Here is a 24,901-nt window from a genome sequence, read left to right as displayed (position 1 = left end):
GTGAAATGCAATACAGTAAGAGCGTGAAGGTCTCAGGTATACGAGCCAAAAGGTCTAGAATCGATAAGCAATATAAAATCTAAATAAACCATTCCCCACTGATATCCTCCAAAAATTTGTTAATTAATTTTTCAAGTCATTCACATCTTGTTGTATTCCATCTACTAGTTTATAGAGAAGTTAAAGCAGCGCAAGTTCTGACAAATAAAGTACAAAAAACCAAGTGCTCCTGTCCGCGATTGTCAACTACAGTTTAGGCAATAACATGGTTAGAGAGTCCAAGTCCAATCGGTTTCCGAGCTACCTACCAGTACTTCAGTGAAGATTGTACAACTGTCACATAGTAAAGTAAAGTAAAGTTGGAGGACTAGGGTACCGGGATCTAAGTACTGTACATAACATGATGAAGTGAAAGGCCCTGTGAAGCACAAATGTCATATATACAGCCACACGTGAAGCTCCTTCAGCACAATCACACACATTAATTTTTTATGAAGTAGTAAAATAATGTCTTATTATTTTTTTGCATTTCTAGTCGGAATGGAAAATAGAAGAAGAAGAGGCGTGTAACAGCAGAGCAAAACAAAGAAGAAGAAAACGTTAAAAAAAAGGCAATGAAAAGGGAAAATAATGCTATTGGCAATTTTCGAACAAAAGAAACGACAATGACTAAAGAAGCATGGTCACTTAAAGTTGGGTCATTTACGACCGCTGAAGAAGAGATAAAATCAAATCAAATATGGTCCCTTTAAATAAGAGGCCTCAAATAACTAACACCTACCATCTTTATGGTGATTTTACGCCTATAAACTATCTGATTCTGGTTGTGAATTGTGATGAAATAATATTTTTGGAGTTACCAAGAAACATATACAGTATATGATATACTAGATGAAAATGGAATCTCTATCAAGTCTGAACACCATGGACGAAGAAACGTTACGTTAGAGCAGCCTGATACATTGCGTACTTTTTTACCAACCTTTTTTTACTTCTTTCTAATAGAATTATTTGAATAAGAATTGGATTTTCTTTGTTTAACAAATTGTTATTAGAAATAATTTTTTTTAGGAATGACACTTCTAGGAAAAGGGGGTCGTGTTCTCTCCCTCTCACACTTCTCCACATATATATGTATCTAAAGGATTTAACAAGTTTAGTTTCGCTATTGTTTGTTGTTTTCTTTGTAAGCAAACAAATCTTGCAAAATCGATTTAAAACCAAAAAATATCAAAACCATAAATAGAAGGTGAAGGAAGACTCTCTCTCTCTCTCTCTGCTTTCTTCTCCGTTTTTTTGTTTTTTATTTGATTCGCTCGGCCGCGGAGGGAGGATTCTAAAATGGCGGCGGCGACGACGACAACGGAGCGGAGGAAACAGATACCGGCGTACATGAAAGCAGTGTCAGGGTCACTAGGCGGAGTAGTCGAGGCTTGTTGTCTCCAACCAATCGACGTAATCAAAACGCGTCTCCAGCTAGATCGTGTCGGCGCTTACAAAGGAATCGCGCACTGTGGCTCCACGGTGGTTCGCACCGAAGGGGTTCGTGCTCTCTGGAAAGGTTTAACTCCCTTCGCCACTCACCTCACGCTCAAGTACACCCTTCGGATGGGATCTAACGCCATGTTCCAAACCGCGTTCAAAGATTCAGAGACCGGAAAGGTCAGCAACCGTGGCCGTTTGCTTTCCGGATTCGGCGCCGGCGTTCTTGAAGCTCTCGCCATTGTTACACCCTTTGAGGTATAAAAAGCTTTCCATTTTTGTTGCCTTTTCAGTTACTTTACAGGACAAAAAAAAACTCTGACGAAATTCACATGTCTTCCCCCCCTAATATTTTATTAGCACTTTAGAATTTGTTAAATTATAGTTTAATCGTAGTTAGTTAGTTGATAATTGTAGATTAATCTTGCACCAAACTCTCTGTTCATCAATACTTTAGTGTTTCTTTTGAGAATTGTTTTATTCAGATCTGTTTGATACTTTTTGGAAAAATGCAAACCAACAAAATCTCTTTGCTACTTAGATTGGAACTGTGCTTTTGGTCACTATTGTTCATTGCCAATTCTTGTTTCGGAGGATCGTGTTGTTGATTATCATAAACAGTAGTAAGTAGTAGCATTTCTAGTCTCTGACTGACTGGTTCTGGTTTCTATGCATAACTGAGTGAAAAAATATAGTCTGTCTTGCTCTTGTTGTGGTTTAATTCTCATATGATGCCTTTACCTGAGAGTAAAACACTGTTTAAGTTCTCTGTTCTTGCTTTTAAATCAAATCAGGTGGTGAAAATTAGACTTCAGCAGCAGAAAGGATTGAGTCCTGAGCTCTTCAAGTACAAAGGACCTATACATTGTGCTCGAACCATCGTGAGAGAAGAAAGCATTTTGGGGTTATGGTCAGGTGCAGCACCGACGGTTATGCGAAACGGTACCAACCAAGCTGTAATGTTCACAGCGAAAAACGCGTTTGATGTACTCTTGTGGAACAAACACGAAGGCGATGGTAAAGTCTTGCAGCCATGGCAGTCAATGATCTCAGGGTTTTTGGCTGGGACAGCTGGTCCGTTTTGCACAGGACCATTTGATGTGGTCAAGACGAGGTTAATGGCTCAAACTCGAGACGGTGAAGATGGGGTGAGATATAAAGGAATGGTTCACGCAATTAGAACGATTTATGCAGAAGAAGGGTTAGTGGCTTTGTGGAGAGGGTTGTTGCCGAGGCTAATGAGGATTCCACCAGGACAAGCCATCATGTGGGCTGTTGCAGATCAAGTCACAGGTCTTTATGAGATGAGATATCTCCAGAACGCTCCTTTATAGTGAGACACGTTTTTTTTAAATTTGAATCTGTCAATTTGGATTTTGATCTTCGCAAAAACGATTTGATCAAACAAATAAAAACTACGCTCACGATTTATAAGGGTGTTACGATAATCAAATTTTGGGAGTTCTATTTGTTTTGTTTCTGTTGCCGTTGATATCAGCGGTTAAACAAGTTTACTGCATACAATAGCAATATCAAAATTAGTGTTACAGTATAACAAAATTGGCAACAAATGATGTCAGGTGAATCCAGGTTTCCACTTAAAAAAAAGTAGGTGAAACTTGGAATCGCCACGTCCATATTAGTTTGGGCTGGGATCAGTTTTATTTGGGCCATGTTTGCAACATATAAGGCCCATATCCCTTGTATATTAATAATGCAAACGCTCTGCATTGGGTTCCACCAAAAACCCTAGTTGTTTAGCCGCCGCCGCCATCTAATACCATCATCGTCATCGCAACCTCTCCTTTTTATAGACGGCTTCTGTTTAGAGTTTTCATCTATCTTCTTCCCCTAGTGGTGAATTCTTCGAAACGTTTTTTTTTTTTGTTTGTTTTTGGTTTGCTCTGTTTTATAAACTCTTTATGTAGTTTTTTCCTAATGAGGATTACAAATCAAAAGCTATGGGTCTGTTAATCAGATCCATATGATGCTATATTGTCATAGTTACTCTGATGGGAAATTTCTTCGTTTTTTAATTTTCTTTTGTATTGGTTTGAAAAGTTTTCAAGAATGGTTTTAATTATAGTGAAAAAGGCAACTTTTTGCCGAGTGAATCGAACATCGATCTCTCTCTTTTTCCCAGTTGCCTAAAGCAAATGTATTGGCTGCCTGAGTGAGGAATTGTTTGATCGGTTATCCAATTCTTGATATAACCGATCTTTTCCTCTTTGCTGCCACATTATTCTTGAATTGTTTGAATTTGTTTTAATCTTTAAGAGGTTGTTTCTCATGTTTTATGCCCTCGCTATCTTAAGCAATATGATCAGAGTGATATTAACGTAATCTGTATATCTTGGAACATTGAAGAAGACTACGCAATGAATTATTGCAGAACATGTGTTAAGTTTATCACGCCACTGAATTCTATAACTAAATCTCGTTGGTTGTTTGACTTGTTTCTAAGATATTCCCTCGGACAATTAACATACATGTCTCGTTACTTACGTCATTTACTGTGATTACAGAATTATATGGAGATTTTGTTCTCCTACGTAACGTTATACTTATACGATTGTCTCGTGTATTGTCAAACTTGATAGCTGTTTCGTTTTTGGTCAAGAATCTGTTTCATACCGGTGATTGGTTTTGTTGGTCTCTCTTATCGACGAACCCTGGCTGAGTATAAGGGTTTAATTTGGGCTGTTAATGATAGGATTCATTTAGTTTGGGCTAAGTGTTCGCAAAAATAATATAATAATATAATCAACAGTTTCTTGTGTTCACTGATAATGATATTGTTGTATCGGCAAATGCCATGAAAGTACACCTTTAAACATATATACTAATTGCCATTGGACAAGGGAATTCAATTCTCGGTTACCCTTCAAGTCTTCAACCCTCAAAACTGGTCGACTTTATTAAAGTTGAAGACAGTTATTTCGACTTTTGCTATTAAACCATTTACGTATTGGTTTTAGGATTTAAAACTAGCTCAAGCTTTACGACAAAACGTTCTAGTAATCAATCAAGGAGATGACAAGTGAGGAATATGTTACCGGCCACTCTGTTGGTTTGAGAAATAAACAATAGGTTAGACGGTAATTCATAGCACTAAACACGGTAAGAAATAGTTATACCCAAGTATATTTCGATGTGTGTTATTTGTATTTTTAATAAATAGGCTTAATTTACAAGGACATGATTTCATTTCATAATTATAGTCTCTATTCAATGAAAACCCATTGACAAAAAGAATAAACTAATAATTGTAGTCTATTCTCTCATACGTTAACACAATATTCCAATTTTAAAAATAATGATATAACAAAATCAAAATTAAAAAGTTAATTATTTATCTAATCTGTCTTATATGCATGGCCCCATATATACACATAACACATGTATTGTAATTTAAGTTTTATTCCAATTATTTTAAATTTGTGTGAGGGATTAGGCTATATTAATATTTATCACGTAATCGAGTATAAGAAAATATTGATGAAATCAGGATGGAATATTTTAATGTCCTTACGTGCATCACATGTAAATTACTGATTTCTCTTATATGGTTACTAATTTCTTTTTAAGGTAATAAAAGTCTTGAACAATACGAATCAGTAAAATTCTTTAGAAAATATATTCGTTTTCTGTTGAATTCATGTATCAGCTAAACCATACTTAAGAAGGAAATCCGAATGCATTAATGAGTAATCTTGGCAAACAAGTTCAAAGATGAAAATCAGAGGATTAATGATGCATTGATGATATGTCTAATCAAACATAATGTATCTTCGTATTAAAAAAACTAAAGAAACATTTTATGAAAAAACTAATTTGGTCGTGTTTCGCGTATAATAATTAGCTGTATTTATAAATTGACAGCAGATAAATTAGCAAATAATTTTTCATGAAAATCTTTTGCTTTTAGCACAAGAAAGTCAGAAACCGAAACGTCTGAAACCGCCTATGTAATACTACTCTCTCTACTACTCCACACAACTATATAATACACCTCCTCATTGCATTATACTACTCATCAACAAACAATTAAAAGAGTTTCATAAGCTAACTTTCCAATGGACACCAAAATAGGATCGATCGACACGTGTAAGCCAACAACTGGCGACGTAGGAAGTCCACCAAGCAACGCCATCGCAACAATCCAAGACTGCGCTCCCACCACCGCAACTTCCGAAGCGACTCTAGGACGTCACTTAGCCCGCCGTCTTGTCCAAGCCGGAGTCACCGACATTTTCTCTGTTCCCGGTGATTTCAACCTAACTCTGCTCGACCACCTCATCGCCGAGCCAGAGCTCAACAACATCGGATGCTGCAACGAGCTTAACGCCGGTTACGCTGCAGATGGCTACGCTCGATCCCGTGGAGTCGGTGCTTGTGTCGTCACCTTCACCGTTGGTGGACTCAGCGTTTTGAACGCCATCGCTGGTGCATACAGTGAGAATCTGCCAGTTATCTGTATCGTCGGAGGTCCCAACTCCAACGATTTCGGCACTAACCGTATTCTTCATCACACCATCGGTTTACCTGACTTCAGCCAAGAGCTTAGGTGTTTCCAGACCGTTACTTGCTATCAGGTATAACCACACAAGAGTCAACTCATATTCAATCTTTATCATCTCAACATTAGCGTAAGATTTTGACTATGTTTTTGTCAGGCTGTGGTGAACCATCTGGAGGATGCTCATGAGCAGATTGATACAGCGATATCAACAGCTCTGAAAGAGAGCAAGCCTGTGTACATTAGCATCAGCTGTAACTTAGCTGCAACTCCTCATCCTACTTTTGCTCGTGATCCTGTCCCTTTTGCCCTAACTCCAAGGTAATATGAGCAATAGCTGTTCAATATATTCTAATCTCTTCCAAGATTCAAGCTTACAAATGTATTCATTGATTATTAGGTTGAGCAACAAGATGGGTCTAGAAGCAGCGGTGGAAGCAACTTTGGAGTTTCTGAACAAGGCAGTGAAGCCAGTTATGGTTGGTGGTCCTAAGTTGCGTGTGGCTAAAGCTAGTGATGCCTTTGTGGAGCTAGCTGATGCTTCAGGCTACGCCATGGCAGTGATGCCTTCTGCAAAAGGCTTTGTACCAGAGAACCATCCTCATTTCCTTGGCACTTACTGGGGAGCAGTGAGCACACCTTTCTGCAATGAGATTGTCGAATCTGCGGATGCTTACATATTCGCTGGTCCAATCTTCAACGACTACAGCTCCGTTGGTTACTCCCTTCTCCTCAAGAAAGAGAAAGCCATCATCGTGCATCCTGATCGTGTCGTTGTGGCTAATGGTCCTACGTTTGGTTGCGTTCGGATGGCCGATTTCTTCAGGGAGTTGGCTAAGAGAGTGAAGCGTAACGAGACGGCTTATGAGAATTACCATAGGATCTTTGTCCCTGAAGGTAAGCCAGCGAAATGCGAACCAAAAGAGCCTCTGAGAGTCAACGCAATGTTCCAACACATTCAGAAGATGCTCTCTAGTGAAACCGCTGTGATTGCTGAAACTGGTGATTCTTGGTTCAATTGCCAGAAACTAAAGCTGCCTAAAGGATGTGGGTAAGTATCCAACAAAAAATACTAAATCTTTTACATTTAACATGGTGAAAATAGTGGAACAACACACAAGATTTGAAAAAAGCTTTGCTCTGTTTTGTAGGTACGAGTTTCAGATGCAGTATGGATCAATTGGTTGGTCTGTTGGTGCAACTCTGGGATACGCACAGGCTGCACCAGAGAAGAGAGTCTTGTCTTTCATCGGAGACGGGAGTTTCCAAGTGACGGCTCAGGACATATCCACGATGATTCGTAACGGACAGAAGTCGATCATCTTCCTGATTAACAACGGTGGCTACACCATCGAAGTCGAGATTCATGATGGTCCTTACAACGTGATCAAGAACTGGAACTACACTGGTCTCGTCGATGCCATTCATAACGGTGAAGGCAAATGCTGGACCAAAAAGGTAATCTCTAATGATTACAGTTGGAAGTTAAACATATATGAATTTTGGGTTGAAAGTAGTAACATTATGAATGTTGTGTGTTTGGTTAGGTGAGATACGAGGAGGAGTTAGAGGAAGCGATTAAGACAGCGACAACGGAGAAGAAAGATTGTCTTTGTTTCATTGAAGTGATTGTTCACAAAGATGATACGAGCAGAGAGTTGCTTGAGTGGGGATCTCGCGTCTCTGCTGCTAATGGTCGTCCTCCCAATCCTCAGTAGAAGCAAGCAAAGAGAGAGAATCTTGATCAGTGTGGCTCAAGCATCTCTCGTTTCTTAGCAATATAATTGAATCACATTGTTTCCTGTTCTATTCTTAGTTTTATGTTTGAAGTACTGATTGATTTTCCTACTGGTTTCTAAGTTTCGACCGTTGGTTGTTATATCTTTCCCATTAGTAAACCTGTTCCTTCTCCTGTTCTCCATTACAAACTTCAATTTTTGTGCCTTTTCTTTAAACGTAAAGTCCAAATAAATCCAACAGTTTCAGTCTAAATTATCATAAGACTCAGTTCAGTTAATATTCTAACATCTTGACTTTTTTTTTTGCTTTTCAAACGTGTATAAGTTCATGACTCAGTGACCCAACTCAATGAACCAACTCAATAACTTATACTCATCAGTGACCCAACTCAGTGACCCAACTCAATGAAGCTCATATGCTCTCCTTTACCTAAGGTTGTTACACATACTTTTCCTCAAATGAACCAACTCAATAACTTATTTACCAGAAAAAAACAAAAACCTAAGAACAGAGCTGATCTTATCTTAACCAAAATCACAACATATTTAAAAGTTAGATTTCCATAAAAAGTATACACTAATTTTTAACCAAAATAGAACGGGTCGTTATAGCTTAGTCTCTGGTCGAGCCACAAGGCGACTGTTTTGGAGTACATGTTCAGGAAACTGAGAACGGCAGCTTCTGACATGAGATTTGAGTTTAGGAATATTTGGGTGTGCGCTTCTACACCGATTGCAACGCAACTCCCCTTTCAACAGATCTTCGCTCGCCACATTGGCCTTACCTTGGCTCTTGACCTCTTCAAGTACATCAACTGAGTCACGAAAGAACGAGGACGTGAAAGAATTCCAGTGTTTCTTGTTCTTTAAACTATCTGAATCAAAGTCTTGGCTTATAACGTGTAAATGTAGTTGTCGCATCGACGGAACCTGAAAGAAAAAAAATTCAATGTATGTTAAACATATCAATTTCAATGATTTTGCTAATGAACTCTTAGCTTTAAAGTAAACTCTAAAACAAGCAACAGAAAGTGCAAATCCGAAGTCTAGACTCAAGGGAAACAGAAAATTCATCAGTGCTCAGAATGTTAAGGATGACTTAAGTACCGAGTGATATCCAAGGCGGAAGATAAGAGATGCATCCTCGTTTTGGAATCTATCAACCCATTTCAGACCAACATTGTGCATTTCCTGCAGAAGTTGAAGGTTCTCCTTGCGAACGTCTTCTAGCCCATCTAGACTCTCCTGTCTCGCCAGTACTAGCACATGCTTCCGAGCCTAAATGGAAAATCTTGTTTTGTCATCTGTCTCATGAAGAAAGATACTATACTTATAAATCAGCATCAAGACTTTTTTTACCTTTGGGTACTGGTCGTTTATCACAACGATGTTGTCTGAAAATTCTAGCACGACATTCTCGTGTCTCTCTGGGTGCATTGCGATGGTGTGGAGAGCCAATGCCCATGTGCTCCATTCTTTACTCATCTTCTTTCCACTGTCTCTTGTATCCTCCAGAGACCCTGATTCCATATTATTAGTTACGGCCTTATCTTGTGATCCTTTGTACTTTTTGTTTCTCTCAGAGTCTTCCTTAATATGCTCACCAGAATCTGACACAGCTGTTTGATTGCTTCGTTTGGGAAACTTTGATTGATCTTGTACTACTGATAGAAAACCTTCAAACAGGGATGTGTAAGCCTCCCGGAGAGTTTTGCAGCCCTTGGTGTAGTCGTTGCTAAGGTTGTCTGGTCGGTTTGGGTTCATGTTTGGTCCTAGAACATGTATGACATGTGTAATACCTTCTGCATTGAGTAAAGGGCAAGTAGAAGGAAGAGGAACTACCACAGCTTTTCCAGGAAGAAGAGTGTTTGCTCGTACTCTTGTCGCAGTCTCGAGATCTGGACCAGCAGCTTTGAATATTGCTGCATTCACACCCCCACCTCCAGGTTTAAGCCGCCTGCACATAGCTCACAAAATTAGCTACTAATGGAAGATGTATCCCCCTAATCGTACTCAATAAGTTGGTGCATTTAACTGAAGAGCAAGAAACTAATGAATGCTTAGTGCTTACCAATTAGTAGCATTAGCTATAACATTGCAGTGTAAACCACCTTCAGAACGAAGCTTAGTTATGTCCCCGACAAATGTGAAAAATCTCTCTGAGTCAATGTTCTTCTGAGAAGCCTTAGCTTTGACAAGAGACAGAATCTTTGACCCGTGGCTCAAGTCCACCAAGACAAGACGCGCAGTCCCAACTTTGGGCAAGAATTCCTCTGCTTTCTCGACAATGATATCAGAAGCCTTTTCAAGATCAAACTGAAAATCAGCAGTCGAAACTGATGGGAATGCCAGTGTATGTACAATATCAGCAGAACCAAGTCGGAAATTTTCTGTCTTTTCATTAGCTTTGCGCATTGCATTAGTACCTTCATTAGAAGATGATGAACCAGGAAGAGCATTGACTTTCTTAAAGAACTTCATTATACCAGGTTGGCTTTTAGTGTCTGATTTCTTTTCGCCAAAACAGCCAGAAGGAAGAGTATCCATTGGACCAAGCTTGCTGTATGTGTTAACAGCATTCTCAACATCAGCATCGTTGTAACAAAACATAACCCGAGAAAACCCTTCATTCACTTTGGGTAGTTCCTTACTCTGAAGCATCCTATTCACAACAGCTGCAGCTCTACCGCCTTGTAGATTCCCTTCATGACCGGTTCTTTTGACTGATCTAGAAATACAAACCTGAGCAGGAAGCTCCAGAACGACTGCATGGACTTCAATGCCAGGACCACCAAGCTTAACAAACTCAGACCGCTGCTCTCTGTCAAGATTGCATCTGTCTATAAAAACGCTCTTGCCTTCCTTGAGGGAACTTGTTGCCATCTTTAAACACTGAGCCTTTGTTCCAGCTTTGCCATTGTTAATAATGTCCTGAAGTAAGTTAAACAAAACTAAATCTAAGCAATTTTCGCAAATTTAGTCTCGTTGAGGAATTTTATCAGTCAGCTTCTGTGCAATAAAAAAAAAAAAGAAGAAGAGAAACTTGACAGACGCGAGACCAAGGGCGGAGAGAGGAACGCATCACGGTGTCACAAAACGTCGATTTGCCGCTTCCTGGCGGACCAATCAGAAGCACCACTATCTGATTCGTCTTCTCTGCTTCAATTTTAGCCATTATCGCCGTAAAACTCATCAGAATAAACAATAGAGCTGTTAAAAGGAGAAATTGATTCAAGAAAGGTTTGATTTTTACCAGAGTCTTCCATTTGCAGTTCCTGAGTTCTCTCGTTGACCGGAGAAACAGTTTCTCCGACTTTACAATTGCAGCGGAGCCTCGTCGTAGTGTGTTTGGAATACGTGGCGTCTCTGCGTAATGAAAACGACGTGTTGTTTCCCAATTTCCCAAATTTAATCACAACTTCTTGTTGTTTAATTATTTAATTTGTTTATATAAAACGACGTGTTGTTTTGTGTGCTAAGATAAGGTCGACAGGTCGTGTGGTAAAAGACGTTTACATGTCAATTTAAAAGTTGGACACAAAGTTACTCGGTAAAATTGGCAACAAAAAAAAACTCAATTAATTTTGATGAAAACATCCAATATTGTACTATAGGTTAAATGATTAATTAGTCTCATTCACATATTTAAAGTGAAATCTCCAAATATATAGAATATAAATGCTGCATGTAAACCTTAAACTAAGTTACTAAAGATTGCAACAATTAGGAAAGCGGTAAAATACTGTAATATAATCACATGACTAAGATGATCCACGTTCTTGCTCATAATCAACCGGACCAAGCCACGGCGAATACTCCGAGTCCATAACCGTAAGTGGCATGCCTTGTGAGTACGTCTCGTTTACATGGGTACAATCTTCATCATAACCAAAGAGTGTTGGTTCGTATTCTCCGGTGGCGGGAGAGTAAGTACAAGACGACGTGGTTTCGTGGTCGTTTAAGAAGACAAGCATGTTTTGGTGAAACCAGATCTGAGCTTTCAGGAACTTTACGTATCTAATGGCTTCGTCAAGCATAGAGACAGTGTCCATCTTCGCACCACCAGGAACCATGCTTTGCAGAACTTTGAAACGGTCGCTGATTCTGTGCCGTCTCTCACGGGCCGCCACGCTCTGAGGATCCGTCGATAACGTGGACGTTGACCTTGACCGTTTTGTGTTTCCGGTGTCGCTCTTGTGACCATGGAAAGGGGAAGAGGATGAGGAAGTGGTGGATGATGAATTAGGGTGTTGGCTACGAAGATTAGAATGGTCCATTTGTGATTGTTGTGGTTTATAATTATTACGTAGTATGCGTATATATATAGTTATATTCGAGCTGGTTTAGTGCTAACGTTCGTTAATTGTCTCGCGGGTCCACTGATTGTGATGTGTTCTTGTGTATTATATATATAAAAAGAAAGTATGTATAGACGGCGGAAGAGTACATTGATTTACACAACATAGAAGATAACTTGACTTTGATTGATGTATATAACAAATTTTCTCTAATTTTTCGGGATACACGTCAAACATATGTGTGATTTCTAATAAAATAACAGTAATGACGAATGATGCATGGCATATTGGCATTATTATACTTTAGTACGATCCAAATCTAAGTAGACAAATTCTTATAGTTATTTTAAAACATTCGCACACTTTTTTTTTTTTTTTTTTTAAATTAGCATCAGGAGATCACGAGATTCTATGTGCAATATACTACTTACAAGTTATTACATTCGGGGAAAAAGTTATATCTAAAAATATGGAAGAGCACGTGAGGCTCCGGGTTTCACGTAGGAGTAGTGGGGTTCGGTGAAAACATTGGGCTGAAGTGCAGACGAAAAACAAAACCCTAATCATTTTCTTACAACTCAAACTCTACGTACTGTCTTCTCAAACAACAACCTTCATTGCACATTACCCACGTTTAGGTACAGTACATGTCCAATCCATTGATATGTCGTCGTTCTTCTCTCATCGTTCAATACAAATTCTATAATTGATTCACTAAAAAGTATAAAATATATGTCTATATCTATATATGAAGTAGGATTGCAAATTTGTTTTTCTTTCTCCTTTAAAATAAAATACATTATAATTTATACAAGTTAAAAATATAGGAAGTATGATTTGAAAAGACCGGATAGCAACAACTATGCTGGAAAGACGCATGAGCTTGAAATAGTAACAAATATTCAAGGATTTGGTCATTATATTCTTTCTATTATATCTCTTTGTTAATTATAGAAAGCAATAGTATGGATTTTTTTTTTTTTTTTTGTCAACAATAGTATGGAATTTCAAACAGTGATTTCTTAAGTTGTATTTTTTTTTTTAAAAATAACTTATAATTAATACAGGTTTAATTGAGAGATAGGTAATTGCCGTCTTGATTGTTGAGTGAATGAGACGTTACTTTTTCGTGAGATTAAGGCCTTGAATAGAGAAAGCATAATAGGCAGAGCAGATCAAGCAGAATAAGACTTTGAATGGAAGAACAAAAAAATAACAGATCACCCTTTAATGTAGTCCTTCTATCACTAAGTTATCATTCAATAATTTTTTTATTTTTAAAAATTAATGCAGATGAACTGTGTGCAGTTCATATTTTTTTGTCTTTTTGTGGTAAATGCAGAAGAAATATATGCAGATCTTGTCTACAGCTTTTTTGATGTTATTCACCTTTGATCTGCACTTGAACAACCAAATATTTGATCTACTTTTATTCTGTTTGATCTGCTTGAACCACTTGATCTGTTCTGCCTACTATGCTTTCTCCATTTAAGGCCTAAAAATAGATTAAATATTTGGCTGTTCAAGTGCAGATCAAGGGTGAACAATATCAAAAAAGCTGTAGACAGATCTGCATATATTTCTCCTGCATTTACCACAAAAAGACAAAAAAATATGAACTGCACACAGTTTATCTGCATTAATTTTTAAAAGTAAAAAAATTCTTGAATGGTAACTTAGTGATAGAAGGACTACATTAAGGGGTAATCAGCTATTTTTTTGTTCTTGCATTCAAAGCCTAAAAATTCCTACTTATTTTTCTTCAATTATCTTCCTCAAATCGCCTATTTAACCACCAGACGAAAGAACGAGTGAATAGATAAATTAACACAAAAGAAAGGTTTTGAAAGCTACGAGTTGAACAAGTGTAAAATGCTAACGATTGTAAATTACTGCGTAGAGGAAACTTTAAACACTGAATCTAGAGATAAATGTGTAGAAAAATAACAGATGAAATAGGAACCCGAGAGAAAAAGTCTTATGTTATACATGCATATATAGTGTAATTAAGTTATTTTTCGGCTAAACAGTGTTATGATCTCAAACCTAATTAGTTTGAAGTATCAAATGTTATAATTTTAATGGATGGTTATAGACCTATCTTGCCAAACTAGATCCACGAAGCTAAGGAGAAAAAATGAATAAATAATAAAGGTGTAGACGTGTAGTAGTACGTAGTTACATAAGTAAATAAATGTGAAAGCGAAGTTTTGGATTTTGGTGATGGTGATGGACTCATGTTACTGTCTGCATTTATTTTGGTACACCTTTCCAGCCGCATGGTGACTCAGACACAGTAAAATTAGAAGATGTTCTCTGTGCACACGCGATTAGTTTTGTGTGTATATTTAATTATATATTAGATCTTGTGTGACTTGGTGTAAACTGATTCAACACTGAGTTGAAAAAGAAAAAATACATACGCACATCGATCCCATTATCTGTGAACATCTGAAAAATCATTATAGTAATTAGATGGAAAACAAAAAAAGTTAGGCCCTCTAGAGCCCAATATGGTGTTGTGCCAGAAGTCGTCTCGCAAATGCACCACGGTGTAATCTACAACCTACACGTCTCCTCCAGACCCTTCCATAATACCAATTACGCCACGAGACATTAATTCATGTCGGCGAAGTATTGTACTTGTACACGTAGAGATCCACTGGAATCAGTAATATAAACAACACGATGAGAGCGTATTTGTAAGGAAGGATTAGTATAAAAGAAAGAGAGATATAAAACCAAGAAATCATCAAGTTTATAAAAAAGAAAGGAAGAAAAATAAAAAAATGTCGAGTGATGAGTTCAGGCTGGTTTCGCCGACGATAGACAATGATGGGAAGCTGCCGAGAAAGTATACGAAGGGAGGTCAAGGTGTTAAGAAGGATATCTCTCCTCCTCTTGAATGGTATATATCGCAGTTTTTATATATATTTTTTAATTTATGACTTTGTTACATATACGATGGTGATACAATGATGAATTATAAAACTATGACCAAAAAAAATAACTAGTTATAAGAAAATAATTTATTTATTTAATAAAAACAGATAATTTATCAGTTTGTTATCATAATTAAAAGGCTTCGTAGCTTGGTTTCATTTTTCATTTTTCATTATATTCTCAATATAAATTAGCGACCGTAGGCCATGTGGCGTATCTAAAGCAACATTTCACGATGATTCTGTGGGTTTATGTAGGTACAACGTTCCAGAAGGTACGAAATCACTAGCCTTGGTGGTGGAGGACGTAGATGCGCCGGATCCTAGTGGACCGCTAGTCCCATGGACGATATGGGTAGTCGTTGACATACCGCCGGAGATGAAAGGTATTCCGGAAGCATTTTCCGGCAAGGAGGAGCAGACCGCTGGTATCCGGGAAGGGAATAATGACCACAAGATTCCGGGATGGCGTGGTCCCCTTATGCCTAGTCACGATCACCGTTTCCAGTTCAAGCTCTTGGCTCTCGATGATAAACCAAATCTTGGTCATACGGTAACTATAAAACAACGTCGTTTGGCTTTTATTTTTATATATCAAATTTGTTTATGAGATGTACCGACTTTATCAAGAGTTGGTTTTAAAATGTCATATGGTGGCTCAGGTGACGAAAGAGAGATTGCTGGATGCGATTGAAGGACACGTGCTGGGAGAAGCGATCTTGACGTCTGTGGCCTAAACACTTGACGGGAAGTTAATATTAATCTGATAAATAATACATATGGACGATTATATCATATGCGAATGTATTCGTAGTTGGACTAAGAATTTTGTAATTTCATGGGCAAAAAAATAAAATTTGTTTGATATCGCAAACTCGAAGCCTAATATTTCGCCATAAATATAATTACTGTTAGATGGTAAAATATTATTGTTATTAATATCAAATAATCTCTTTACAAATTGAAGCGTATGAGTGTACCCAAAAAACGGATCCCCTTTTGATAAACTTTTGTCACCTTCGGCGTGTCGCAGCAGCTCGACTGTCAATGCCGATGCGTTCTGCGTACATTGGGAGACGAATGGTCTCTCTTATTTCTTGAAGCAGCACTTCCTCTGTGATGTTGTCGGTTATACTTTTTATCACCTATTTTCATACAGATAAACGAAACATATCAGCATTATCAGTGCTATACTTATTCTACAATTCTTATTTTCTTAGCAAGTTTTATTACTAACATAACAGTTATTAGGTTATTCTAGAAATTTTCTCATTGATCTTTATATACAAGAATAAGATTAAATATACCGACCTTACGAGCGATCTCAATATCGTTTGGTGTAGGTTTATCCATTCTGATCCGCATGTAAACCCAAACTTGCTTCTCTGAATCCCACCTACACTCTAAAATCTTTCCGGAGTAAGTGGCCGGGTTCGAGTCATCATCTCTAAACTCAACCGAATAGCCTTCCATGAGCTTTTTCTTTCCTTTTTCGTGCAAGAAGAGCATTCTTCGCCCATCAGTCTCATCCATCTCGAACAGAAAGTCAAGTGAGTTCATTTCCGCATATTTCCACTTCAGTAGACCTTTATGGGTTCGGGGAACGTAGGGGTCGTACCAACCCTATTATTGGTCCACAAAACCCAATATATATATGTCAGGAAACAAAGTAATCTATATATATATCGACACCTAAAATGAAAAATATAAACATCCCTTGGTTACCTGAAATATTAGGCCATCTGATTCATGCGAAAGCGAAGGAATGGTAACCTTCAAAAGCTTCTCAACAGTAGAGAGTAACCAAAAACCCTTCATTCGAACCTGGGTAACAACAAACAAAGTTTTAACCAAAAAAAACTTTTACAAGTGAAAAGGATAATATATATGGAATGAGACAGAACATGAAACTCACTCCAAAAGGCTCCAGGTCGTATCTGTAATAATTTCTACTTATCCCCTTCTCACCATCTCGGGGTGCGATCACTTCTTTCACGAGCATGTTCCATCTTTCACAGAAAGTCCGCTGTGGTTCATTTTTAAAATCGGTTGAGGTTTTTCTTTAGTATCTATAATACCCGACAATATTGAAACCAAAACCAAAGCATGTGATGTAATAATTATAGTACCAACCTTCACGACTGATTCGCCGTTGAGTGCTGCCAGATCGTATACGAGGTACCTCCTCCTTGCCTGGCCTTCTTGATCACCCTTTGGATTATCAATAATTATCTCTCCATCAAGCAAAGTGTAATGATGCACTTTATCAGAAATTCCCTGCCACCAAAAACCAAAAAAGGTCAGAGAATATTCGAAAATATAGCTTAAGTTATCTGACACAATTAAAAGGCCTCTAAATAAGCAATGACAGAAAATTACTCACTTCACTTGAGTGCTTACGGGGAAAACGCATCTGTACCCTCCGAAAATTAAAGGACCTATCTATCAAATAGCACCCACCTATAGTTAAGAGCATCATATAACGTGTTCCATCTGCCTTCCATGTCGCATAATAGTAACGCTGCCTCAAACGTTGCAAACTCTCTCTGCGTGTGGAAAAATTAAAGCGCGTGAAGATTTAGCTACATTGAGAAACTAGGACTAATAAAGAACCTCTGAAATCAGAACATTGTATCTCCACTTGCTAAAATCCTCTCTTTGTACCCAATATGGTTAGTAAAACAGATAGAGACGCAAACCTGTCAAAAGATACAGGGTGCGAACCTGGGAATTGCATAAATCCTTTTTTCTGGATCATCGAAAATTTAATTTTTGTTAGTTAATTGGTTAAGAGATCACATGCATAGTCCATTGTTATATATATATATATATAGTCTAACTTTTCTAAGTATTTAAATTAAATATATCATTGAATTATATTAAATATTAAATTCCATAAGAGCAATTTAAATTCGTACCCTAATAATTTTCTTAAGTTCTTCCTCTGTATAAAGCATCTTATAACAGAACTGCCGGTAAGCATCCGCTTGACAATCGGGTATTTCATCACCTAAAATGTCATCATTTGATATCTTCACATTTTCCTGATCGATTTCCTAAAACAACAAAACAGTAAAGAAAGACAAGATCCACACACCCATCAATAATATGCATCCAAAGATAATTGTAAGAACAGATTAAAATCATTAAGAGCATGTGCAGTGGTTTGAGACGACTATCAAAATCATTCAACTATTTCATTTTTTAATAGATATATCTTTTAAATAATTTAATTGTTTTTTTTTTTTTTTTGAAAACTCAAAACCAATGATATGTTGATGTGTGAAAATAAAGTTCTTGATAAAATTAAAGAGCACATCTAAAGCTTAAAAATCCATGCATATATATTTCTCTAATTTTTAAACTTCAAAAGTCAAATAAGCCCACCACGCTTACTTACCTGAACAGGGCTAGGCGGAGCCTCACCATCATCAACAGCTTCACCATTGAGGTCAAGCTCGGTGGACCTCTTCCATTCAGGAGTTGGTGGGCAAGCAACACTCTCAGGCTTTATTTCGTGATAGAAAGTGTATAAAGCATCAATATAATCCGCTTTATAAATCCCAGGTGGGCGGGCATCAGAAAACATTTTCAATGCCTGCCAAAGGCAACACAGACGTAAGAATCTCAAATTCTAAACACGACCAATACAACGAGTGCACCAGTACAAACGAGAAAGAAAGAATTAAACCTGTGTAACGTTCATCGTTGGTGTAGAGCGCATAAGATAATGAACTATCATAAACCCTGTCCGATTATGCCCATGAGTACAGTGGACGAGGATATATTTCTTTGTGTGTCGTTTTTGATTAAGGACGAAATCAATAACCTGAAGACAGTATCCACAAACTTTCAAAAGTGAATTTGATTTTTTTTTTTGTCAGTGAAGAAGAGAAGAGAACTTATGGAACAAGTACCTCGTTGACGAAGTTGTTTACAGAAACGTTATCTGGCACAGCATCACGACCCCTGCATGCGATCTACAACAAGAAATGAAAAAAAAAAGATAAAAAGATAAAGCAATCGGCTAATGCAGGTGCAGATGATGCAAACGATAAAAACAAAATGTAATCGATGAATCACCTTAACATGCTTGATGCCATCCTTCTCTAATTCTAATGTAGGATAGTAACGAGTAGTATTAGTTAGATCAATCACTAGACCAAGCTGAGAACAAAAAAAACATTACTTTAGGGAGGTTCATAGCAAAGAAACAAAAGATTGATACAAATTAAAGGGAAAAGAAACAAAAAAAAAAACATACCTTTCGTCCATTAATTCTCTGGTTACGGACCACCTGTTTAAAAGAGTATCTTTTGCCAGGAGGAACATGTTCGTTGTAAGATTCACTAAGGGGAACCTTTGAAGGAATAATGCATCCTATCTCCAGACCAAACCCAGGACAATCTAGCCAACCTGTATTGCGAAAACTGTACTTTACGAAACCAATTAACCTAGTATTAACGTTTGAGGAAGTAACAAAAGCTGTAATAATGAAAACCTTGAGGGATCTTGGTTTGGTCATAGACTCTAGTATCTCTGTTCTGATAAAACTGATCACGGAAGACAGGCTGAGAGTTTCGGGTTGGCCTGTCAAATCTCATTCGTTTCCTTCGTTCTTCCCGCTCCTATGATCACACCAAAAGATAACTTAATATGATATCATCCAGTTAGTATTAACTCCCTCCCTCCTTACATCAGAGGCGGCTAATAAGAACTACATTAATTGAACCACTAAAATTAATACATGAATTTATTCCTATTTTAGAATTGATTTCATTATGTAATTAACTAAGAACTAATTAGTCTCTGATTATGGATATTTCGTGTTGAAGAATGTAGAAAATCAATCAATGGTGCGGTACCCGTCTTGCGATCTCAACTGCAGATTCTATTCGGTCTTCAAGACGTCTCTTATTAAAAGGATCATCGTCTTCCTCGTGCCGGGGTGAAGCATTTAGGTCCATCGCAGCTATCATTGCAAAACCCTATAATTCAGGAAAATAGTCAAATCGATCGGTAGAAAGCTTTTTCAAAGAAAAACCTGTTTTATTTAAACGACGATTGCTGGCTGTCTCGGTGGATCAGTGTGGCCATAAGGCCCATTAGAAAAGAAGGTGTGGCCCAATGTAACGCCGACTTTCTATAACCCATAATAAATAGGACAACTTCTGTGTTCCTCTCAATCTATATCGATTCAAAGCTTTGGTTTAGGGTTTTCTGATATCAGACAAATCCTTAGAGAATGATTGCTACGCAAGGCCCTGCAGAGAGGAGGTCTTTTAACTGTAAGAGACGTGTCGAATACGGAACCGAACTCTGGGACGACAATAGGAAAAGGGCGAGGGTATACAACAACAACAATCCACAACCAGTTTTTGGTGATCATACCAGAATCACCATCCCTCAGGGGTGGTGTTGAGAAAAGAGTAAGAATATGGTTGCTTGTAAAAGAAACAACGCACAGAAAATTTGATCACCGAGTTCACGGCCTCAACCGCTACGTCTCGTGGGAGAACTCTTGCTCCCAAACTCCACTATATGAAAGAGGTTACACACACCACACCACTAACTTGTGATGTTGTTCTTGGTTTACAGACTTTGGCACACACGAAGGAGATACAAGAATCAAAGACAACAAAGAAGAAAAAGCTCTCTCTTGAAACTCTCACGTTTCTCTCTTCCTCTAGGAGTCTCTTTTGTTTCTCTTTTCTCACCCACCTCCACTATCTCTTCTTCCCTTGTAAATATATAAGAGAGTGGATATGGACTTCTTGTTCTCCTTTGCCAAGTTAATATTCGTCTGGCCCAATAAAGGCCCAATATTGTGTTTTGTCAAACCCAATCTAACAATTCTCCACCTTTTGACAAACACAAACTCCCTCGACGACAACGTATGAAACCAGCCTCTTCCTCTTCCTCATCTTGTGAAATCAACACCACCGCCAAATTCCAAACTCCTCTGGCGATCTTCTCCGGTGAACAAACTCTGGCTGTGTTCTCCTCCATCATTCCCGACCTGCTCCGAGAATTTTGTAGACATCACCTTAGTCTCCTCCAATGAATCAACAAAACCACAGCTCCTTTGTCTCCTTTGACAAAACGTCTAAGGTGAACTCGACCACCGTCGTATGTTCTCCAACGACTACCTTTGGCAATTTCTTCCTCTGCAAATCCCAGGTACATCTAATCTCTCTCTTGTCTCCTCTTGACTCTTAGAGATTAGGATCTTCTGAGATTTTCCTGAAATTTTGAAGCTTATAAAATTTCCACTTCTGAAACTAATTCAGGTGATCGGCTCTGTTTACTTCTCCGACGAGCCTCACTACTTATCCGTTTAACTCCGCAACTTCTCTGTCGAGATACAGGTAATCACTTTTCACTGAATCTCCTTTTGCCGTTGTCAAACCTTTTTGTGATTCAGTTTTGAACCGAGAGACTTAACTCATCTACTCTGTTAACAGTTGAATTTCCACTCTCAACGACCACATAAGCTGCTCAGACATGAACACCTTCTGGTAAGACGTCAATCTCTTACCTTTTGCTCTGGACTTGTTGATATTTAGGACATGTTAACCACAAACACTAAACATGCCTGTCAATTGCGACTCCACCTGAAACCTTGTTTCTTTAAGCCTAGTTTCAGAAACCTTCACGACGGATCACGACCTTGAATCACCTCTGCTTGACCAATTACTTCAACCTCATGGTCTGATGTGATTCTCTGCCAAGTCCTCTTTGGAACTTTCATAAGCTGCTCCACCTGGAACTAATCACCCTTATCACAGCTCCACAACCCTTTTTCAGGTAGTTCCTTCACAGCCCTTTGTGACAGCTCATCCAATGACTTATGATCTTCAAGCTTTTACAGAGACTAACCACCTTTTTCCTTTGTCAAATCTGTCCTGCAAGATCATGTCACAAACACTAGGACTGCTTCTTTAATGAGCATTGCCGCCTTCACCTGTTAAGACATCCCTGGTAACCCTTCTCAAGCTGAGTCACCTTTTTTTTTAATCTTACGTCTCTCTCAAATTCCATAGACTCCATGAAACTCTAACTTCAATTTCATGTCTACTCTCACAGCAGCTCCTCTGTTGAACATCCCATGTTCTTCTTTCTCCTTGATGACTTCAGGTTCCCTCTTGACCATGAATCATCCTTCGATCTCTAGCTGTTGGAGTTATTTTTATTTTCTTTTGAGCCACCAAAATCTTAACTTGGATTTCCTGAATTTTCATCACAGAACCTCCACCTGGAATCAGTCTCCAACTCTCGACAACTGATTCTCCACAGGTTACCAACTTCTCTGATCCTGAATCACTCTCTCCTGATTCGATACTTACAAAAAATTCAAGAACTTAACTAACTGTCCTTTTTTCTTGAATTTTTCCCAACAGCTCCACCTGGAATATAATTCTCTTCACATTAATTCCAGGTGCCTACATGTAACTCCCTCAACCCTCCTAATCTCTCTTTATCGACATAATTTTTATTTATTTCCCAAAGCTGACTTGTTTCCTTTTTCTCTTCCTCCTGCCAGCCTACAATGTCGATAGTGGCGTTACCTGGAGCTGTGTTGCCTTTCAAGCGATGTTAAGGAGATCATAGCAGACTTGAAAATCCTTTCCAGGTACTGCTTGAGTCTTAAAATCTGTTGGATGAATAGTAGTTAGTATCTTGTTCAAGACCACATCTCCTTTAGATACCAAACCTTTGATGAACTGTGTTTTAGCTTCAGAAATCCCGAAAGCCTTAACTTCCGTTTCCTGACTTTCTTGTGAGAGAGCTAGACCTCCTTTAGCTCCATCTCTACTAACGTCCATTCTATTGGACCTTGAAGCTTCTCTCAATTCTTTCATTTCAATTTTATCGCTTAAGCTCTCCTGAACCAAACTGATTTCTGACAGCTCTGCTTCTCCATTGACACTTTCTGGTTTATCCTCCAAAACCCTTTCATCCTTCATTTTATTATCACAGTGCATCCGGTCTAGACTGTGATCTCTCAACCGTGGCTGGTCATCAGAAATTTCTTTACTCTTCTCAGATTTAGCCTCATCTGAACTTTCTGATTTTTCTGTTGAGGATGAATCTCCACCTGTAGCTGATGATTCTCTTCTCTCAAAACCATATGGAGTAGGTCCCTGAATTAAATTCACGCTAAAAGTCACCTTCTTTGACTTCTTCTTTCTCACTCCATCTTCAGCCTTAGCAATATCTTTTCCACTTATTGCAGCCTGTGACACATTTACTTCACCCTTAACAACTGTGCCTTGAAGATAATAAAGCCCATCGTGATATTTCCCAGATATCACCTTTTTATTATCCTTGTAGAAGTGAACCATGAAATCACTTCCCTTATACCTGCAGCCTGATTTTTCTAACATCCCATAAGAAATCAGATTCCTACTCACATCCGAAATGTATTTTACATCCTTGAGTATCACTACAGAACCATCTTGATTCTGAATTTTTATTTTCCCACTTCCTTTGATTTCTCCATGAGTTTTGTCAGCCAGTAGCACTCTACCTCCACTGAACTCCTTGAAGTCAAACAAGACTTCTTTGTCTGGTGTACTGTGGAGCGTACAACCAGAGTCCATAACCCATTCCTTACCAGAGTCTTGAGTGCTCACTGTTAACACCAAAGGCTGCAAAGGCTCAGTTGCAATATTAGTCGATTCTGTATGTTTCTTCCTTTCAGGGCATTCTCTTTTCCAGTGCCCTTCCTTGCCACAAATGAAACAGCTTATGTCAGTTTTGCTGTGCCTCGGTCTTGACCTGCCACTGCTCTTAGACCTTCCTCTCCCCTGGTTGTTGTTGAACTTGTTCTCTGATCTACCTTTTCTCTCAACATACAACCCTTCTGTCTCTCTCTGATCTTGGAAGCTTCCCACTTTCTGTAAGCTCTCTTTCCTTTGATTTTGCAGCCCCTATAACATCATTCAACCTCAAAATGTCTCTGCCATACTTCAGGGTCTCTTTGAGTTGATCATACCTGTCAGATAATGAACTCAACAACAATATAGCCTGAACTTCTTCTGTCACATCTACTCCAATGTTGTTTAGATCCGCAACCAGCTTAAGAAAGTCATCCACATTCTCATCTATACTCTTAGAATCTGTCATTTTAAAAGTATAGAACTTAAGCTGTAAGTAGATGCGATTAGGCAAAGAGGTCTCCATATATAACCTGTTTAGAGTAGACCACATGGCTGCTGCTGTTTCACAATGTGTGATCTTCCTTAGTACTTGATTTCCAACGTTTAGTACTATGAGATCTTTGGCCTTCTCTGATTTTTCAAACTTTACAGGATCAATACTTGGAGACTGCCCATAACCTCCGCTTGTTCCCATTTGAGAGTCCCTCTGAGCTGCTGTAGTTTCCGCTTCTGTAGTAGGTGGGTCTTTTAGCAGCTGTTCATCACTCAAGATCTCTTTCAGCCCTAGGACACCAAAGTGAGCCAACATCCTGACCTTCCACAAGGAGAAGTCACCTGTGCCATCAAACCTGTCCACCTCCACCCTAGTGTTACTCATCTTGTAAGTCTCCCTGAAACCCAGACTTGAACCTCTTTATCAACCTTACACCAAGCCTGGCGCTCGGATACCACTTGTTGAGAAAAGAGTAAGAATATGGTTGCTTGTAAAAGAAACAACACACAGAAAATTTGATCACCGAGTTCACGGCCTCAACCGCTACGTCTCGGGGGAGAACTCTTGCTCCCAAACTCCACTATATGAAAGAGGTTACACACACCACACCACTAACTTGTGATGTTGTTCTTGGTTTACAGACTTTGGCACACACGGAAGGAGATACAAGAATCAAAGACAACAAAGAAGAAAAAGCTCTCTCTTGAAACTCTCACGTTTCTCTCTTCCTCTAGAAGTCTCTTTTGTTTCTCTTTTCTCACCCAC

General features: G+C 38.5%; 6 protein-coding genes, 1 non-coding gene and 1 pseudogene across 11 annotated transcripts; 4 read left to right on the top strand and 4 right to left on the bottom strand.

Annotated features, from left to right (window-relative positions):
* Positions 1–168: 168 nt before the first annotated feature.
* LOC104708984 (mitochondrial succinate-fumarate transporter 1) lies at positions 169–2,951 on the top strand. The gene is made up of 2 exons (XM_010425644.3): positions 169–1,740; positions 2,277–2,951. The coding sequence occupies exons 1-2, from the start codon at positions 1,342–1,344 to the stop codon at positions 2,814–2,816; spliced, it is 939 nt and encodes a 312-aa protein (XP_010423946.1). The 5' UTR covers positions 169–1,341; the 3' UTR covers positions 2,817–2,951.
* Positions 2,952–3,573: 622 nt separating this feature from the next.
* Positions 3,574–3,724, top strand: LOC147940601 (small nucleolar RNA snoR144). The gene has a single exon (XR_015564932.1). It is a non-coding gene; the product is annotated as a small nucleolar RNA snoR144 (small nucleolar RNA).
* A 1,789-nt stretch (positions 3,725–5,513) lies between these two features.
* LOC104708983 (pyruvate decarboxylase 4) lies at positions 5,514–7,993 on the top strand. Its single transcript, XM_010425643.2, has 5 exons — positions 5,514–6,077; positions 6,159–6,322; positions 6,402–7,052; positions 7,153–7,459; positions 7,549–7,993. Exons 1-5 carry the CDS (start codon positions 5,559–5,561, stop codon positions 7,717–7,719), a joined length of 1,812 nt encoding a protein of 603 aa, XP_010423945.1. The 5' UTR covers positions 5,514–5,558; the 3' UTR covers positions 7,720–7,993.
* Positions 7,994–8,189: 196 nt separating this feature from the next.
* LOC104708982 (transcription factor bHLH140) lies at positions 8,190–12,030 on the bottom strand. 4 transcript variants are annotated; one of them, XM_087462965.1, is made up of 7 exons: positions 10,994–11,344; positions 10,784–10,896; positions 9,812–10,671; positions 9,345–9,697; positions 9,100–9,260; positions 8,848–9,018; positions 8,190–8,670 (listed from the first exon to the last, which is right to left on the bottom strand). In XM_087462965.1, exons 1-7 carry the CDS (start codon positions 11,004–11,006, stop codon positions 8,347–8,349), a joined length of 1,995 nt encoding a protein of 664 aa, XP_087319091.1. In that variant the 5' UTR covers positions 11,007–11,344; the 3' UTR covers positions 8,190–8,346. The 4 variants fall into 4 exon arrangements, with proteins under 4 accessions (XP_087319091.1, XP_019084608.1, XP_019084605.1 ...); XM_019229063.2 differs by having other exon boundaries at positions 10,784–10,899; positions 10,994–11,303; XM_019229060.2 differs by having other exon boundaries at positions 9,100–9,697; positions 10,784–10,899; positions 10,994–12,030.
* On the bottom strand, positions 11,323–12,017 carry LOC109126049 (transcription factor bHLH140 pseudogene; annotated as a pseudogene). Its single transcript, XR_015564435.1, has one exon. The product of XR_015564435.1 is annotated as a transcription factor bHLH140 pseudogene (transcript).
* A 2,424-nt stretch (positions 12,031–14,454) lies between the features above and the next one.
* Positions 14,455–15,854, top strand: LOC104708980 (uncharacterized). The gene is made up of 3 exons (XM_010425638.3): positions 14,455–14,946; positions 15,239–15,533; positions 15,643–15,854. The coding sequence occupies exons 1-3, from the start codon at positions 14,828–14,830 to the stop codon at positions 15,715–15,717; spliced, it is 489 nt and encodes a 162-aa protein (XP_010423940.2). The 5' UTR covers positions 14,455–14,827; the 3' UTR covers positions 15,718–15,854.
* Positions 15,837–20,159, bottom strand: LOC104708981 (uncharacterized). The gene is made up of 15 exons (XM_087461464.1): positions 19,846–20,159; positions 19,482–19,608; positions 19,245–19,396; positions 19,064–19,147; positions 18,898–18,960; positions 18,672–18,809; positions 18,381–18,578; positions 17,899–18,036; positions 17,680–17,729; positions 17,364–17,526; positions 17,114–17,257; positions 16,896–17,006; positions 16,706–16,804; positions 16,292–16,603; positions 15,837–16,125 (listed from the first exon to the last, which is right to left on the bottom strand). The coding sequence occupies exons 1-15, from the start codon at positions 19,957–19,959 to the stop codon at positions 15,994–15,996; spliced, it is 2,025 nt and encodes a 674-aa protein (XP_087317590.1). The 5' UTR covers positions 19,960–20,159; the 3' UTR covers positions 15,837–15,993.
* A 292-nt stretch (positions 20,160–20,451) lies between these two features.
* On the bottom strand, positions 20,452–24,893 carry LOC104709998 (uncharacterized). Its single transcript, XM_019229069.2, has one exon. The coding sequence runs from the start codon at positions 23,581–23,583 to the stop codon at positions 22,567–22,569; it is 1,017 nt and encodes a 338-aa protein (XP_019084614.2). The 5' UTR covers positions 23,584–24,893; the 3' UTR covers positions 20,452–22,566.
* Between the last annotated feature and the right edge of the window lie 8 nt (positions 24,894–24,901).

Source organism: Camelina sativa, chromosome 8, assembly GCF_030686135.1.
Source record: "Camelina sativa cultivar CO46 ecotype springtype chromosome 8, ASM3068613v1".
NCBI classification, from domain to species: domain Eukaryota; kingdom Viridiplantae; phylum Streptophyta; class Magnoliopsida; order Brassicales; family Brassicaceae; genus Camelina; species Camelina sativa.
Note: the sequence above shows the minus strand (reverse complement) of the source record. Positions and strands in the feature narration are given on the sequence as shown.

Excerpts from the sequence above, each read along its gene's own strand:
- LOC104708982 (XM_019229060.2), bottom strand. Across the intron at positions 10,672-10,783 it reads CTTGGTCTCGCGTCTGTCAA|GACATTATTAACAATGGCAA; the intron begins GTTTCTCTTCTT and ends AACTTACTTCAG. Across the intron at positions 9,019-9,099 it reads TAAACGACCAGTACCCAAAG|GCTCGGAAGCATGTGCTAGT; the intron begins GTAAAAAAAGTC and ends TTTTCCATTTAG.
- LOC104708980 (XM_010425638.3), top strand. The coding sequence starts at position 14,828 with ATGTCGAGTGATGAGTTCAGGCTGGTTTCGCCGACGATAGACAATGAT. Across the intron at positions 14,947-15,238 it reads ATCTCTCCTCCTCTTGAATG|GTACAACGTTCCAGAAGGTA; the intron begins GTATATATCGCA and ends GGGTTTATGTAG. Across the intron at positions 15,534-15,642 it reads AACCAAATCTTGGTCATACG|GTGACGAAAGAGAGATTGCT; the intron begins GTAACTATAAAA and ends ATGGTGGCTCAG.
- LOC104708984 (XM_010425644.3), top strand. The coding sequence starts at position 1,342 with ATGGCGGCGGCGACGACGACAACGGAGCGGAGGAAACAGATACCGGCG. Across the intron at positions 1,741-2,276 it reads CCATTGTTACACCCTTTGAG|GTGGTGAAAATTAGACTTCA; the intron begins GTATAAAAAGCT and ends AAATCAAATCAG.
- LOC104708983 (XM_010425643.2), top strand. The coding sequence starts at position 5,559 with ATGGACACCAAAATAGGATCGATCGACACGTGTAAGCCAACAACTGGC. Across the intron at positions 6,078-6,158 it reads AGACCGTTACTTGCTATCAG|GCTGTGGTGAACCATCTGGA; the intron begins GTATAACCACAC and ends TGTTTTTGTCAG. Across the intron at positions 6,323-6,401 it reads CCTTTTGCCCTAACTCCAAG|GTTGAGCAACAAGATGGGTC; the intron begins GTAATATGAGCA and ends ATTGATTATTAG.
- LOC104709998 (XM_019229069.2), bottom strand. The coding sequence starts at position 23,583 with ATGGACTCTGGTTGTACGCTCCACAGTACACCAGACAAAGAAGTCTTG.
- LOC104708981 (XM_087461464.1), bottom strand. The coding sequence starts at position 19,959 with ATGATAGCTGCGATGGACCTAAATGCTTCACCCCGGCACGAGGAAGAC. Across the intron at positions 18,579-18,671 it reads CAACGATGAACGTTACACAG|GCATTGAAAATGTTTTCTGA; the intron begins GTTTAATTCTTT and ends TGCCTTTGGCAG. Across the intron at positions 17,730-17,898 it reads AACTTAAGAAAATTATTAGG|AAAAAAGGATTTATGCAATT; the intron begins GTACGAATTTAA and ends TCGATGATCCAG.